The sequence below is a fragment of the Apodemus sylvaticus genome, chromosome 11 (assembly GCF_947179515.1).
Source record: "Apodemus sylvaticus chromosome 11, mApoSyl1.1, whole genome shotgun sequence".
Classification (NCBI taxonomy): domain Eukaryota; kingdom Metazoa; phylum Chordata; class Mammalia; order Rodentia; family Muridae; genus Apodemus; species Apodemus sylvaticus.
In genome coordinates this window covers 16230945-16247107 of record NC_067482.1, presented here as the reverse complement: position 1 = coordinate 16247107, position 16163 = coordinate 16230945, and the positions used below count along the sequence as shown (strand labels likewise).

General features: G+C 44.2%; 1 protein-coding gene across 2 annotated transcripts in view; it reads left to right on the top strand.

Moving 5' to 3' along the window:
* Positions 1-200, top strand: part of Septin11 (septin 11) — a 142230-nt gene extending 142030 nt beyond the window's left edge. For both annotated transcript variants that reach the window (XM_052198474.1, XM_052198472.1), the window contains one exon: positions 86-200. In XM_052198474.1, the coding sequence (XP_052054434.1) occupies positions 86-185 (100 nt within the window). In that variant the 3' untranslated portion in view covers positions 186-200. The remainder of the gene's footprint in view (positions 1-85) is intronic.
* The last annotated feature ends 15963 nt before the right edge of the window (positions 201-16163 follow it).

The window sequence follows — 16163 nt, the reverse complement described above, 5'->3', positions numbered from 1 at the left end:
ATTTACACTTACCCACCAAGATATCCCTTTAGCTTCCTGAACTTATTTTGAATGCCTACCTTTTCCTTTTATTACACTTTAACAGGAGGCAGGAGCTACTCCACTCTTGGCGGAAGGGAAAAACGGCTCATCGTGAAAACTCTGTGTTGATCACGAATGCTACAGTGAAGACCGATGCTTGGTGAAAGGAAATATCAGTGTTCAAACCCTGAACTCAGGAACACACAGAATGAGAAAAGAGCTTGCCCATGGGGCTGAGATAACTAAATTCTAGATAAAAAGGGCGGGGCTCTGAGAATGGCAGAGGCTGGCTGGTTCCTCAGGTCTTCTCCTGGTAATAGATGCAAGGCAAAGTTGCCCTTTTGTGTAATCTTACTTCTAATGTAGCTACTTATAACACACTAAATTGTGAATGGCAATGCCTTCTAACAAGAGGGCTTCCCCCATCCCTGGAAGGAGACCACCTCAAGGAGTTAAATGATACATAAACAAAGACCAAATGCAGCTGCATTTTGGTAACTGTGACAGTGTTAGGTCCAAGGCAGAGGTTAAAGACTGACCACATGAGCATGAGGACAAAAACAACACCAGTTTAGTTAACAGCCAGTCAGATACCTACAAGGCCAATGGTATCAGGGATCGCTGGGGATAGGTAGTAGCCAGTGGAGGTCAGCCATTAACAAAGCATAAGTCAGAGATGGTAAAGGAAGGGTTTCAAGCACCTCTGACTGGGTAGATGATGGGCGGGCAGCATGGGGATGGGCCAGGGAAACATGCATAGAGCTCATGACTCAGTTCATGATAGCACAGAGAGCGAACCAGCCCAACAGAAACCTTAGTCTTTACCCGGTTTCTGTAATGAGTCCTACAAAACTCCAGAAACAAACCGCTGCAGTGGGTTTTCCTCTCGGGTACCACTGTGCTCTAGGGAGTTTCTCTCACTTTAATTTCTCTTAATAAAGCTTCACCTCCCTTTGCGCACTCTCACACATGTCCAGTTTGTGGTCTTCATCAGCCTTAGACACCCTAATGAAGAGCCACTGTCTCAGGTTGACCTTTGGTGGCCCCTGATTTTCCAGCATCCTAAGTTGCTGAGTCAGACACATCCAGGTGAAGAAAAAGGGTGTTTATTTGTTTATTTGTTTGTTTTTTGAGATTCAGGATTTCACAGCTAATCACTAAAAATGTCAGAATATGACTTAAAGTCACTTTGTAAAGTTCACCATGAAGTTCAGTGGTTTCAAGTATTTTCCACATCAACAAGGAAAGGCAGTAGGAGCAAATCAAGTGTCAACTCTGAAAGTGACACTCTACACAATGGTCTGGGCAGGGGGAACGCAGGTGCTGTGTTTGACCTATGCCTGCAGTCCAGCCCTGCCTCGCTGCCCCACAGAGTCAGCCTGGAGATGATCATCAGGTTCAAGCTGGAGCTCATCTGCAAACAGGTCACTTACTTCAGAGATGGTGGTTGAGCTCATTGCATTAAAGACCTTTCACCCGTGGGTTTTCCTTCTTAGCGACGTATGATTTGTGGTTACTGAGGCTCAGTGCAACCCAGGGATCAATACTGATCTAGACACGGCAGCCAACAGACGTAGGAAAACAGAACCCTGGACATTGTTCTTAGTGTTTTCAAGTAGTAGACAGTAAGGTCAGAGCCATCTAAACTGCTCAGAGCCAAGGATTCAATGGAGACCCTAAGTCAGGGTCTCCACTCCCTATGTCTTACTGGTCTAAGTACCTTCCTGAATTCTAGAGTTTTTGCCTTCAACTCATTTCCCAGAGTGCTTTCTTCCCACCCACAGGATTCTGTTCAAGACCTTTAAAAGTTATAGGTCAGGATTCTTTCAACACTAGCTTGCCTTCAAATTCTAAGCCTCTCAAGTGTGATAGAATGAACAGTCTTCCTAGAACGATTCTAATACAATGCATTTTTAATGGACAGCTCCAATTAATAACTACGATATCAATAACTAAAATTCACTGCATATTTACTATAATGCCCATGGTGTGCTAAGTTCTTTTCACAGGAATTAATCACTTCAAGCAGATGAATGCCAATAAGAAACAATTACAGTTGGAAGAACTTAAGGCATGAACACTTGGGTTCACTCAGTACTGGTTGTGCTAGGATGAAAAGTTCGCTTGAAACTGTAAGTCATGGTTTTAGTCTTTTTCCTCTGCTTTACAAACTCCTCAAAATGGGACTCCCAAAATGCTCCACAAACTGCTCCTATCTTTCACATCAAAACCAAGCTTTATTTCTCTCTGCATTATATTGAGGCCAAGTCCTCTAACAGACTGTAAGAACACCCTGTTCATCCCATTTCTTTATTCTAGTGTTTTCTCAGAGCAACTCATCAAATTCTCATCTTGAGTTAAGATGTTGCTCCAGACCAGAATAAATGTTCAGAAAATGTTACAGTGAGCCCAGATCTCTAATCCTCAAGTCTCCGGAAAACTCTTTCCTGTCTGTACCACACACTTGCGTGCACTATCACAAAGTACTTTGAACTTTTATTGAACTGTTTTATTGAACAATTTTCATGTATTCATCCCAGAAGAAAACACAGGGCACTTTTATCACCAGATACTCTATAGGTGCTAAGAATAAGAAAGAAGCTAAGATTCCCTCTTTATACTGAGAATTTAACTCAAGAGAGTAACAAACTCAACTGTTACAATATACTGTGATTATTGCCAGTACTGAAAAACTGTATTGCATAATGATGTGGCTTAAGTTTTACAGTCACTGGTATCTAAGTATTTTCTAATGTTTCCTCAATAACTGAGGATGATGCAGCCTCCCTGAGATTCTATTCTCGCATTTGCAGTATAGGTACTAACCCTGTCTTCTGATTTAGGTTCTTAATAAAATCAGGAAAGTGTGAAGTCACTAGAACAGTGGTTCTCAACCTTCCTAACGCTGCGACCCTTTAAAACAGTTCTTCATGTTGTGGTGACTCCGCAACTGTAAAATTATTTTGTTACTATTTTATAACTGCAATCTTGCTACTGTTATGAATAATAATGTAAATATCCATGTTTTTGGATGGTCTTAGGTGACCCCTGTGAAAAGGCCATCCAACACTAAGGGGTCACAACCTGCAGGTTGAGAACTGTTGCATTATAGTGTGCCTTTTATGTCATAATAAGTGTCCCACCACCTCTCAGCGTTGAGCAAAGGTCAAGTGTAGGTATATCCCTCCCCATTTTAAAAAAAAGCTTGTATATGTACGTATTTTCTATGAATTCTTCAATGTGTGCTATGTGTTCTTAGTGGTGTATAGAAGACAGAGTAAATGAGGTGTGTGTGGGGGAGGTATTCAGTGAAACTTCGAAACAGGAAACTTTGAATTTGAATTCTTAGGGGAAGGTTGGATTTGAACAAATCTAAAGGGTGAGGGGAAATTTGTTAGATTGTTGTGATGTGGTTAGGGCAGAGGAAGAGGGGCAGGGAAGGTGGTGAAGAGCCTGTAATGTTTTTGCAGTGTCCAGGTCTGTTCAGTTTCCAGAACTCAGGTTGGAAGGCCTGTGACTGCCTGTAGCTCAGCTCCCGGGAATCCAAGGGCTCCCTTGAACACCTGCCCTCAAGCACGCTCACCACACACTGACACAGATGCAGACGCATACTTACACCTGAAAGCAGATCTTTGTTTTGCTTTTGTTTGATTTTTGTTGTTGTTGTTTGGGGTTTTGTTTGTTTTGTTTTTGAGATAGAATTTCACTAGATAGCCTTGACTGGCCTGAGATTCTCTGTGTAAACCAAGCTGATCTTGAACTTATAGAAATCCACCTGCCTCTGCATCCCAAGTGCTAGGATCAAAGGTATATGATACCATACCCAGCTTAAAAAATATATTTTTTAAAGAATATAGAGATATGAGAAGATGGCTCAATGGTTAAGAACTCTTGCTGTGGTTGCAGAAGACTTGGGTTCAAACCCAGCACCCACATGGCAACTCACAATTGCTTGTAACCCCAATTCTAAAAACACTTTTCTTTAATTTTATGTGTATGAATGTTTTGCCCGAGAGTACATATGTGTACTGCATGTATACCTGATACCAGTGTAGACTGCTTTTAGAAAGAAAATGGAGAATTTCTTGTGAAAATCTGGAAAAGTCACACAGGCATGCAGTAGGGATTTTTCAAAATCATGACTCAGCAAATAATACTATCCAATTATAAAAGCAGGATTGTGCGTTAAAATGGCTGCCTGGGCAAGGCAGACGCAGGGAGTTGGACTGTGTGAACCCCACGCCACCGCTGGGTGGACATTGGGCTGTGAGAAGCGGCAGAACCCAGCTCCGGGGGTGGGGCAGGAGCAGTCTGGGGTCCCCGGGGAACATAATGGGCTGGGCTGTGGGTCCCTGGGCCAAGCAGAGGCTGGGGCACACAGGCTCTCTGTCTTGGGCACCACAGACACCGCTGGATGCCGCGGAAGAGCTGAGAACAGGGTGGGACCCGAGGGGCGCTTTCCACCCAGGACCGAAGGGAAAAGAGGGAAAGGAGAGCTCCGGCTGGCTCCGGTGGGGAAGAGTGTCTTTGGCTTGGTTGGCTGCTCAGCTTCGCTTGGCGGAGACCATGTCTGGAAGCGCAGAGAGGTTTCCTATAGGAGACTAGATGCTCTTTAGAGGAAGACCTGCTGTTGGCGGAGAATTGTGATGAGTGAAAAGTAGAGGCTGGCCAGGACCATGTGGAGAGAGGAGGAAGGGAATGCGGACAGAGGGGAGTAAGAGAGTGAAGGAGAGAGAGTAAGAGAGGCAAGAGAGAGAGGAGGGGGCAAGCAGCCCTTTTTATAGTGGGCCAGGCCCACCTGGTTATTGCCAGGTAACTGTGGGGGTGGAGACCAGACAGAATACCAGGGACTTGGGGTGTTGCCCTACGTGACTGATGGCCACAGAATTATGGAGCTGAGGCCTCATGTCAGGAGCCTGGTGTCTGAGAGCGTGGCCAACAGGCCTTCTGTCCCTTGCAGGAACACCTGCTGGGTCTCCGGTCTTGCTCGACCAGAACATAGGCTGCCTTCACAGTCGGTCCCACACGTGTTGACTTAGCTACGTGTTATGATTGTCATAGAAGCAATTCTACCAAGTAAGACAGTCATTTGAGGTGCTTCTGAAGTTGTGACCTTGTGGCACGTGACACTCCAGTAATGAATGAGTCCTAAAGCCGTTGGAGTTTGCGCCACCACGCCCATTTGATCGATCAGCGCTCCTGCACACAACCTGCCGCCCCTGTTGCACCTTGCAAATCCCTCCTCCCAGAGCTCCGGAGCCCCTCTTTAGGAAATGCATATGAATCCTCTCCTCCTGCTAGGGCTGGATATGCATATGAATCCTCTCCTCCATCAGTGCTGGTGCCAGGCTCCCATCTCCAGAGATTCCCTCTTCCCACCACAGGCAGACTGCCCTCCTGGACAGACCACCATTCTTCTTTCTCCTCCGTCCCATCCCACGGGACACCCATTGTGCTGACTCGGTCTAACAGGTGAATTGCTGAGGCGGCAAATAATTGAAAAGAAGGAAGCATGAATGGAGGGATGAAGAGAAAGAAAAGCATTTCTAATTAAAAAAAAAAAGACTTCTTTAACTGCATTCCTTTTCTTTTGTAGCTGTATAGTCCGTAGGGAATGGGATTCCTGAATCTCATTGTAAACCAGCTTCTCTGAAGCATAACACAGCATCTCTTTTCTGGTGAGCAGCTTTGAGCATGCTATCTAATTCTAAGAGAATTTACAAAATTTCTAGATGGAAATGGAATATTGCCTTCTGTTTCCCTAATTGGCTAGTGAGAGTGAGTAGTTTTCTATTTATTTGTCAAAGCTATTTGAGCTCCTCAGTTATAAATCATCTATTTGGATTGCTTATGAAGTTGGGCATTTTTCTACTTAAGGTCATTTTTAGCTTATTGGTTAGAACTTATCTCTTTGTTCACATTTTAGAAGTTCTAAAACTGTTGACATACTGTTTATATAAACACTTAGAACACATTTACCATAAATAAGAAAGATTAGATTTTTAAAATGCATTTGTTTCCTCTGGAAACTGTCTACATTTCTCTTCTGCTTTCTCTGCTGATAACATCACCACAGATAAGTGCAAATTATGGATATTACTCAAAGAAAACATGTTTTAACTGCTGAGCCATCGCTCCAGGCTCTATACCTATATTTTAAACTCTTCTTTTATTGTTTTACGTTGCTGTGGAATAAATATATGTGTTCCTCCTAAATTCATGTCTTGAGATCCTAACACCTTGATATTATCAAGTTAAGAGGTGAAACCTTGCTGGGTAGTGGTGGCACATTCCTTTTTTTCAGCCCATTTTAGGAGGAGGCAGGTAATCTGTGTCAAGGCCAGCCTGGACTACAGAGTGGGTTCCAGGACAGCCAGGGCTACACTGGGAAACTATGTCTGCAGAGGTGTGTGTGTGTGTGGGGGGGGGGAACCAAAGAAAGAAGGGAGGGAGGAAAGGCGTGAAGGAGGGAGAGGTGGAGCCTCGCTGGGTGAGGTGGTGCATGCCCTTAATGAAGCAGTTGAGAGGATCTCTGAGTTGAGGCTAGCCTGGCCTACATAGTGAGTTTCAGGGCAGCCAGGACCACGCTGAGAGAACCTGTCTTTAAAAATCAAACAACCAAATAAAAAAGAATAGCCTATCATTGGTGCTTAGCTCATGAAAGTGAGGCTCTTATAGACCCTAGAGCTGTCTCAGTACCTTTCCACCATTTAAGGACATAGTAAGTCTATATATAGTCTATGGTCTTGAGTAGGATCCTTCTAGAACCCAATCATGTAATGTTAACATATTAACCTACTGTGCGACCATAGTGACCCCTAGGGGAGGATTAAGGAGAGCTTCAACCCTGGAAAACTCAGATGAGGACAGCAGGCATTGGCTACCCCCCTCTCCCAGCGTGGACCACAAAGTCAGCTGCCCCACCATCAAGCCAAGGAAGAGTTTACTATCCTGACTGTTATCAGGCCTCACTCCTTGTTTGACCTTATAAGGTTTTCCCTTCTCAGACCCCCTATTCCCTGAGTGTGCAGATGAAGTATCTTCCAACACCCGTCATAGACAATTGTACAGGGCCATACACAGACCTTGCCCCAGAGACCCTGGCCACCTCCCCAGGGGCATAAGTACCTTCCCCCCCCCATAAACTGAACCAGTTCTCTGAAGCTGTCCCCCATGTGTGTATGTTCTTTACCCAGGCACTTACTAAGGACCAAGGCCCTGCAGTGCACCAGTCACCCGGGCTAAGCCTCCTTCCCTCCAGCCCAGCCAAGTGTGCAACCACCAGCTCGCTACCCCTACAGGGCAGAGCGGCAGCCGACTTACTTTATTTTCTGCTTAAAAGAGTTTGAAGTTTTGTGGTAGCATTATTCTATTAGTTGCTTCTGTTTCCTCTTATATAAAATGCTTTACGAATTTTATGTATTTTATGATCTTGTGCTGATATTTTAGAAGACTTGTCTGGGGGTGGGGAACAACTTTTCTAGGAAAAAAACTTGTCTTAGTCAGGGTTTCTATTTCTGCACACACATCATGACCAAGAAGCAAGTTGGGGAGGAAAGGGTTTATTCAGCTTACACTTCCACATTGCTGTTCATCACCAAAGGAAGTCAGGACTGGAATTCAAGCAGGTCAGGAAGCAGGAGCTGATGCAGAGGCCATGGAGGGATGTTCCTTACTGGCTTGCTTCCCCTGACTTGCTCAGCCTTCTCTCTTAAAAAACCCAAACCCAGCGATGTTACCACCCACAAGGGGACCTCCACCCCCCCCCCCCTCAATCACTGATTGAGAAAATGCCTTACAGCTAGATCTCATGGAGGTATTTCCTCAAGGGAGGTTCCTTTCTCTGTGATAACTCCAGCTTGTGTCAACTTGATACAAAACTTAGCCGAAACATGCTTCTCAATGGTACGTTGGATGTCCCAGAACAGTATCTACCACTCCATCTTTCCTTATGGTGGGCACTTGAACCCGTGGCCTCAGCTAACAGGCAGCACCAGTCATGAGACATGAGAGAGTGCATCAGCTTTCAAAGATTCCAGCTTCTTCCCCGGCCACCCTGGCGTTCATGCTTTCCTCAGATGGGGACCAGATATCACGGTGCAGACAGACCGAGTCTGCGCCGTAGTTCTCAGATATTTGACCCACAGACTTACAAATGTAATGCTTGGCTATCTTTCTGCCTGACTGAACTCAGGCGGGGGAGGGGTGCAGGGCTCCTCCCTGAGCAATGGGCCATCAGAGAAAGCTTTTGGCTCCCCTAGGAACAACACCAGTCTTAGATTACTTTTAAAAAATACATCTAAACACAGTCTTACTGTGCAGCCCTGGCTGGCCTAGACCTCACTATTTAGACCAGGCTGACCTCACACCCACAGAGATCTGCCTGCTCCTGTAGGGATTAAGGGCATAACCACCATGTCTGGCTAAATCCAAACCAAACCAACTCTTAATTTGTAGGAGTCCGCAAAATGTTATCCATTTCATTGTGCCTATTATTTAACTAGGTCTCCATTTCATTTTGGTTTGGGGCTTCTGCATATATTTTTTTCTCTGTTCTGTGATGCATTTTAAAAAGGTGTTTTGCATATTCTAAATGGAGTTTTGGTGGCTTTCAGCAGGTGGCTTGGGCAGGATATGTAATCACCATCTTGTTGGAAATAGATTCTGATGTGAACAGAATTGTGCCCCGCCCCACCCCCACCCCACCCCTGAATTCATATGCTGAAGCTCAAACTCCCTGTGTCTCAGAACGTGACTGTAATTAGAGACAAGGTTTGGAAAGCAGTAAGGAAGGTAAAATGAAATTATCGGGTGCATTTGATCCAGCATGACTGGTGTCTTTGTAAGGAAAACAGTATGCATGTGAGAGGGGAGGGCTGATCCCATGGACAATTACCAGTTTGCTAGTATCTGGTTCTGACCCTGGTTAAAACTGCAGTTCGTCAGAGCAGGGGAAGGGGAAATATTAAAATCTGGAACTAGGAGGAGGAACTTGGTGTTCACTTCTAGCTCCCTCCCTCCCTCTTTCCCTCCCTCCTCCCTCCCTCCTTCCTTCCTTTCTCCCTCCCTTCTTTCCTCCCTCTCTCCCTCCCTCCCTCCCTCCCTTCCTTCCTTCCCTCCTTCCCTCTCTGTCCATCATACCTCTCTCCTTTCTTCATCTTAAGAGCTGCTTTTAGTGTAATTTAAGGCTTGTAGGGACACAGAAGGGTCGGAAGCTCACACACTCCCCCCACCTATCATAGATTAGGAAAGATGCACATCCCTTCTGCTTCCAGTATCCCGGCTAGAGCTCATCACATGGCTGTAGCTTAACTGTAAAGGAGGCGTTGGGACTCTTCCTTTGTGTCCTAGAAGATCAGAAAGCCACTATGACAAACACTAGGAACAACCACCATATGTCAATGTCCCTTCCTCTCCAGCACCCAGGCACCCAAAGTCATGACCCCATGATTCCAGCCGATTGATTGTGGGCATCTACACTCGATTCTGAAGGCTATTCCAGCAATGAGCTGTCTGAGGCAGGTTAGAGACCAAGAGAGAGGAGGGTTGGGTAGTGGAAGTGATGGAATGGAATCAGGTACAATTCCTGCCAAGAGAGAAGCCAGCCAGACTCCACTGTCCTTTCCCAAAACCCACTTGCCATCTGCCTCTGCCAAGGTGTGACAGATGGCACAGGAGAGGTCTCCATCTGGCCCTTCCTCTGCCTAATGAGGGCAATGGTGCTGTCTTCCTTAATGAGTGTCAATTTCTCTCACCGTTTTAGAGGTATGGTTAACAATCTATGCGCATTGAAGGGCTATCATGTGATGGTGTTGCAATAATTACCACAAGCTGATTAGCATGTCTGTCTGTCGTATGTGTGTGTTAAAAACACTTAACGATCTGTTCTCTTAACAAATTCATGTATATGCTGCTATCAGTTATAGTCACCACACTGTGCATTAGAGACCATAATTCACTCACCCACATGAATAAAACTCTATACCTTCATCTATCTGTTTCCCCACCCCCAAACTTTATAGCTACCTACAAAGGTTTTGCAATGAGATACTACTATCAAGCCGACTTCAGATTTCACATGTGACATCACATGCTGTTTGTGTTTTGTGACTCACGTATTTCATGGGACAGAATGTCTTCCAGGGCTGTCCAGGTCGTTGCAAAGGGCAGATTTTCCTTGTTGTTTATTTTGAGCCATCCTGGAACTTGATATGTAGCCCAGGCTAGCCTTAAGCACATAATCGTCAATGGCGAGTTAGGTTGTGCCGGCTCTTAGCTAGTGTGAGCAATACTGAAATGAATAGAAGAGTGCAGACATGCTTCAAGGAATCAGGGCTGGGGAGACGGCTCAGTGGGTAAAGGCATCTGTCACCGAGACTGGCAATCCCTGGGGACCTACGAAGGTTGTCCACTGACTACACGTGCACGCCATTGTATGCGCGTTCCCACACACATACATAAAAAAGTGAGTGGAGTCATTAAAGGAAAGGTAATGATTTTGTTACCTTTGAATACACACAGAAGTTGCATTGATGGACCACGCACTATTTCTAATTTTGTTATCTTCTGAGGCATCTCCATCTGTTTCCCACAATGCTGCGTCTGTTTTCCCACAGTGGTATGCTTTTTATTCTTCTCAGTCACGCTATCCTTTGAATATATTTTTTTAAAGATGTATTCATTTATTGTTATATGTAAGTCCACTGTAGTTGTCATCAGACACCCCAGAAAAGGGCAGCAGATCTCATTACGGATGGTTGTGAGCCATTATGTGGTTGCTGGGATTTGAACCCAGGAACTTCAGAAGAGCAGTCAGTGCTCTTAACCCACTGAGCTAACTCTCTAGCCCTCTTTTGAATCTTAAATGCCTTCCCCCCTTTTCTCTGCCCCCCCCCAGGGGTCGAAGCCAGGCCCACACGCATTAGATAGATACTCCAGCACTCAGCTATAGCTCTACCCCTGAGCTTCAGTTTCTAACCAGGGAAATCTGGGATCTATGTAGTCATCAAGAAACTAGGGACCAATATAAGAAAATTGAAAAAAAAAAACCCAACTATTTTTATTTTATGTGCATTGCCTGTCTGTTATGTCTCATCAGATCTTGGAGTTACAGACAGTTGTGAGCTGCCATGTGGGTCCTCTGGAAAAGCAGGCAGGCAGCCATTTTAACTACGGAGCCACTTCTCCAGCCCCCAGGAGATGTTTTGAAGCAGCAATAAACAGTTCCTCTACTTGTTTCCAACACATTTGCTGCTGCTGTAGTCCTGCTCACTGCCCACCCTCAGCTCCGCCTCCCTCCCAGAGGCCCTCCTACTTCATTCACTTACTGTGCGAGACACACACACACACACACACACACACACACACGCACGTACACGCGCACGCTCACGCACATGCACACACACGGGCGCGTGGACACACACACATGCCCTCGCACACATGCAATTGTTTATGTGCACACGCACATGCAAAGTCAATTTCAGAAATTCTCTAAATGAAGTTCCAAAGCTTCACCTCTTTTTACCTCAAGTGAAAGCTTCTGGTGGAGCCTGGAGATTATTATGGGCTACATGCCTGCCATAACTTGTGGTTACAAAAGCATTTATTAGTTAGCCATTTAATCTAGTTGTAATTTATGAGCAATGTTTTAATTAGGCGATTAATTCCATTAGAGGTTTGGGGCTTATATTTCCTGTGCAGAAATATTTTTTGGTGTGTTTTCTTATGATTTAACCCCTTCAGATACAGTTTAATGCCACAATAGTTTAAGCAACCAGTCTGTACCCCACCAGTATAATAGTTTCGTGTGCACCGTGTGGCCCCCTAGCCTCATGCTCTGTGAGCATGTTTGGTGACTGCAGACAGGGAGACCATAGCTACCTACCATTCGGTTCTCTGGAGCTAGGCTTGTCGAAACATAAAAGAACATTAGATTATAAGATCCCAGAAACATTCTATGGGTTCTTATCTCTACCAGGTGCTTTACATAGCTTTCACACACAGTGTTTAATATAAAAAGAAAGTTATGGGAGAAAAAGTTACGGGAGAAAAATAGGGCCAGCAAGACAGATCATCTGGTAACGGTGCTTGCTTCCAACACTGACAGGCTGAGTTTGATTCCCAGGATGTGTAGAATGAAAATAGAGAAAGGATTTCAGCAAGTGGTTCTCTGATTGTTGAACATGTGTCATAGCATACATGTGTTCACATATATACACAAAATAAGTAAATGAGTCTCTTTTTCAAAGAAAAAGTTAAAGAGTTGGAGGATGTAAAATAGTTGCCTAGCACATGTTATTATATAGTATTGTTTTAATATTTTTATATTATTTTTATTTTATCATTACATTTATTACTTTTTATTATTAAATATATTATTTAAAGTTATTTAATAACTATTAAATATATTATTACATATTACCATATTAAATATATTATATATACAATATTGCTATTATTACAATTATTTATTATAAATAAAATAGTGAAGGAGGTGTCAGCAACCACCTCAGCCAGTGGAGTGTTGGCCTGCAGGAGGCACGAAGGCAGATTGTTCAGCTCGACTTAGTAGTTGGTGTTGGTTCAAACTTCAAGAGCCTGACCCCAAGTAGTTTATTTTATGCACGTTTAAGCACAGGACAATTTGGTGAGAAAAAAAAAAAACCTCTCAGTGATTATTAATTCAATCCTGTGTGCACAACAAAGTTTAGGACATGACTACATCTTTGCAAAGTACATCTTCCATAAAGACAGGTTCTTTGGAGTAACAGAGACAAACAAGATCAAGATAACGGTCTTGGGGAGGATCCAGTGTGGTCTGGGCCACAGAGATAGCACAAAGGCCAGCAGGCTATTAACCACATCCGCATTCAAGAGACAACCCTGGGTGTTTAACATTCCTGGTTCCCCTGGTGCTTATCTGGGGATCCAGGGGTCTCTGTGTCATCTCCTAGAAAGAAAATTATCAAAAGAATGTAAATCTGAAGTAAGATGTACCATGCATTGATTATTCTTCCAACACTGCAGGCTGTGGGGTCTGGTGGCTTCCCGGTCACCCAGAAACAAAGAGAAGGCTCACATCTCAGGATTCTCAAAAGGTGGTTCGAGTGCACGACCGCAGGACCACACTTCCTTCCTCTCACAACTGAGATACAGAGAGAACACAAAATACACGCAGCACTGAGCTTATGAGGAAGACTCGACAGGAAAGCACAGTGTTACTTTTTCTTTCTTTCTTTCTTTCTTTCTTTCTTTCTTTCTTTCTTTCTTTCTTTCTTTCTTTCTTTCTTTCTTCTTTTTTTCTTTTCTTTTTTTTTTTTTTGTTTTTTTTTTTTCGAGACAGGGTTTCTCTGTCTAGCCCTGGCTGTCCTGGAACTCACTCTAACCAGGCTGGCCTTGAACTCAGAAATACGCCTGCCTCTGCCTCCCAAGTGCTGGGATTACAGGCGTGCGCCACCACCACCCGGCTCAGTGTTACTTTTCAAAGGTGCAAAATAAAGTCTTAATTTAGATTGCTCTTGGGAGAAATTGCTCTACAGGTTTCAGGAGCATCTCTTAATTTATAATCTGGACGAATGAAGCAATGCATTAAAAACCAATCATAGGGCAAAGGTGTGTGGCCCACAGTTCCCAGCTACCCCAGTTGGATCCCTGGAGTTTACGTGGATGGGAAAGGAGAGAGGTGACTCCAAGAACTTGTTCTCTGACCACCTCATGCGTGCCATGGATTCACCTCCCCACCGTACAGATGACAATAAATGAATCAAGATTTAAAATATGCCATTGGCACTTTGATAAGCTCCAGGGATACATAGAATGTACATAATGTTTCTATGCCTAAAAAAAAACCCACCACTGATGGTCAAACGCGGTGAGGTAGACAGTGCTGCCCAGCCCTCATCCTTTTACAGGCCTGGAGGACATCCATCAGCTGTTCAGTGCCACAGTTGGTAATGTCTTTCCCCTGGCACACGTGACTGTCTTTGTGGACCTGTCTGATGGCACTGGTCTGGGATTCATCATGAGAACTTGTCTCAAAGCAACCAACCAAACAAGGCAAAAAAAAAAAAAAAAAAAAAAAAAAAAAAAAAAAAAAAGCAATGTTCCGTTGTTTGTGTGGCGCTCTTCCAGGCGCTTAGCAATACCGCTGTGTGTGTGACAATAGCCCGACGGGTGGTGTCATTTTTCTTTGAAGAGGAGGAAATGGAAGCACACAGGCAGTCAGTAACTTCTCCCAACTTTCCCCACTCCTCACTAAGGATTCAGTCAGGAAATCTGGTTAGAGTTCATAATCTGACCATGAAGACACACTACCAGGACTAGAGTCAGTGGTTAAGAGCACTGACTGCTCTTCCGAAGGTCCTGAGTTCAAATCCCAGCAACCACATGGTGGCTCACAACCATCCGTAATGGGATCTGACATCCTCTTCTGGTGTGTCTGAAGACAGTAGCAATGTACTCACATAAAATAAATAAATCTTTAAAAAAAAAGACACACTGCCTTTTGATGAGGGTAGTGGTCGTTAAGGAGAGTCAAAGCTTAGGATTCTCCAATTAGTACAGGCAGAATGAACTGGAGTATCTGAGAGAACAATTTATGACATCATCTCGATTCTCACATCATACTAACTAACTTCTACATTAAGTGGGGTCAGTTTCTGTGATCTGCGGTCCCTTAAATGACAAGGGAGTTGAAATGCTGGTGATACTTATTAAAATGCAATGTAAACACCAATGTTCTTATTAAAAAGCCCAGCTGGGTTTAACAAGATGTTTGCCTATTTACATTTTAAGAGGATAGAGACTGCAAAATGTTGCAAAATGTATTTTAAAATAGTCCCCTTACAATGTATTAAACATTAAAATTGTTTTATCATTTAGAAGATGCAGGCTTCCCACGATTCTGCATATCTTGCCTTTGGCTTGCAGTATTGTTTATTTCACAAAGAACACAGTATATTAGCTACAACAGAAAACTCCCGAGACAGCATTACAGTGTGTCTAGAACACAAGGCTGTCCCTTTAGAATGAAAGCTGAAGCCAGGGCATCGCATGCCAGGAGACTATTGCAAAGAGCACTTGCAGCGATGGGCGTACCTTCCTGTGTCCTTTCTTCTCGTCTTAAGCTGGCCCAAGGTTACTGTTAGAATCCCAACAAGAAATTATAGGAATGAGTAGGTGCACACAAACGTGGCCCTGATGCTTGGGAGGCTGGAGCAGGAGGTGTGCTTGCGCCCAAGTGTTTAAACAAATCAGCATTCAAGACTCTGACGCACACGGAAATATAAATAAGTAACCAGAACAAGAAATTGGGTCTAGCAGGCACTTATTTTATATGGAATCTTCCGTTGTACTCGACTATAAAATCCTTAACACAGGGGAAGGGAAGCCCTTCTGGGGGAAGGAAAGAAAAAGCAGGGAAAGGAGAGGAGAGTGAGAAGAAGTTAAGAGAGGAGGAAGGGGTAAGAGTATGGGGAATTATTATGGGGGCTGACGCTAATTCAGTTGGGGTAACAAAAGATAGGCTCTGAGAAGCACACTGAAAGAGAGCTGAAAAATAGATATTTTCCAAACATTTCAGTCTAAATTGTCCAGGGTCAGAGAGGATGTTTTGTTTTTCTTTTCTTTCTTTCCTTCCTTCCTTCCTTCCTTCCTTCCTTCCTTCCTTCCTTCCTTTCTTCCTTTCTTTCTTTTTTGGTTTTTCAGATTTGGTTTTTTCGAGACAGGGTTTCTCTGTATAGCCCTGGCTGTCCTGGAACTCCCTCTGTAGAACAGGCTGACCTTGAACTCAGGAATCCACCTGCCTCTGCCTGCCCCTGCCTCCCAGAGTGCTGGGATTACAGGCGTGGCCCACCACCTACCACTGCCCGGCTGGGTGTTTTGTCTCTTGATTGCTTGTTTGGTTACAAAGACATAGACCAGGCCTGTTCTTTCCCAAGGTGGTAAGGTACGGCCTCATTTAGTTAAGAGTTGTTTTTCTCCCAATGCAATAGAGATGAAGTTTCATTCCAAAAATAACCCCCTACACACACACACATTAACTGCCCCCTAATGATCCAGGCTGATAAGACCAACCACTGCCCAACCCCAAACTTTCTAAGGTCTGTCATGGAAGTTCCAAGATTTGGATTTGCCCTCTTAGC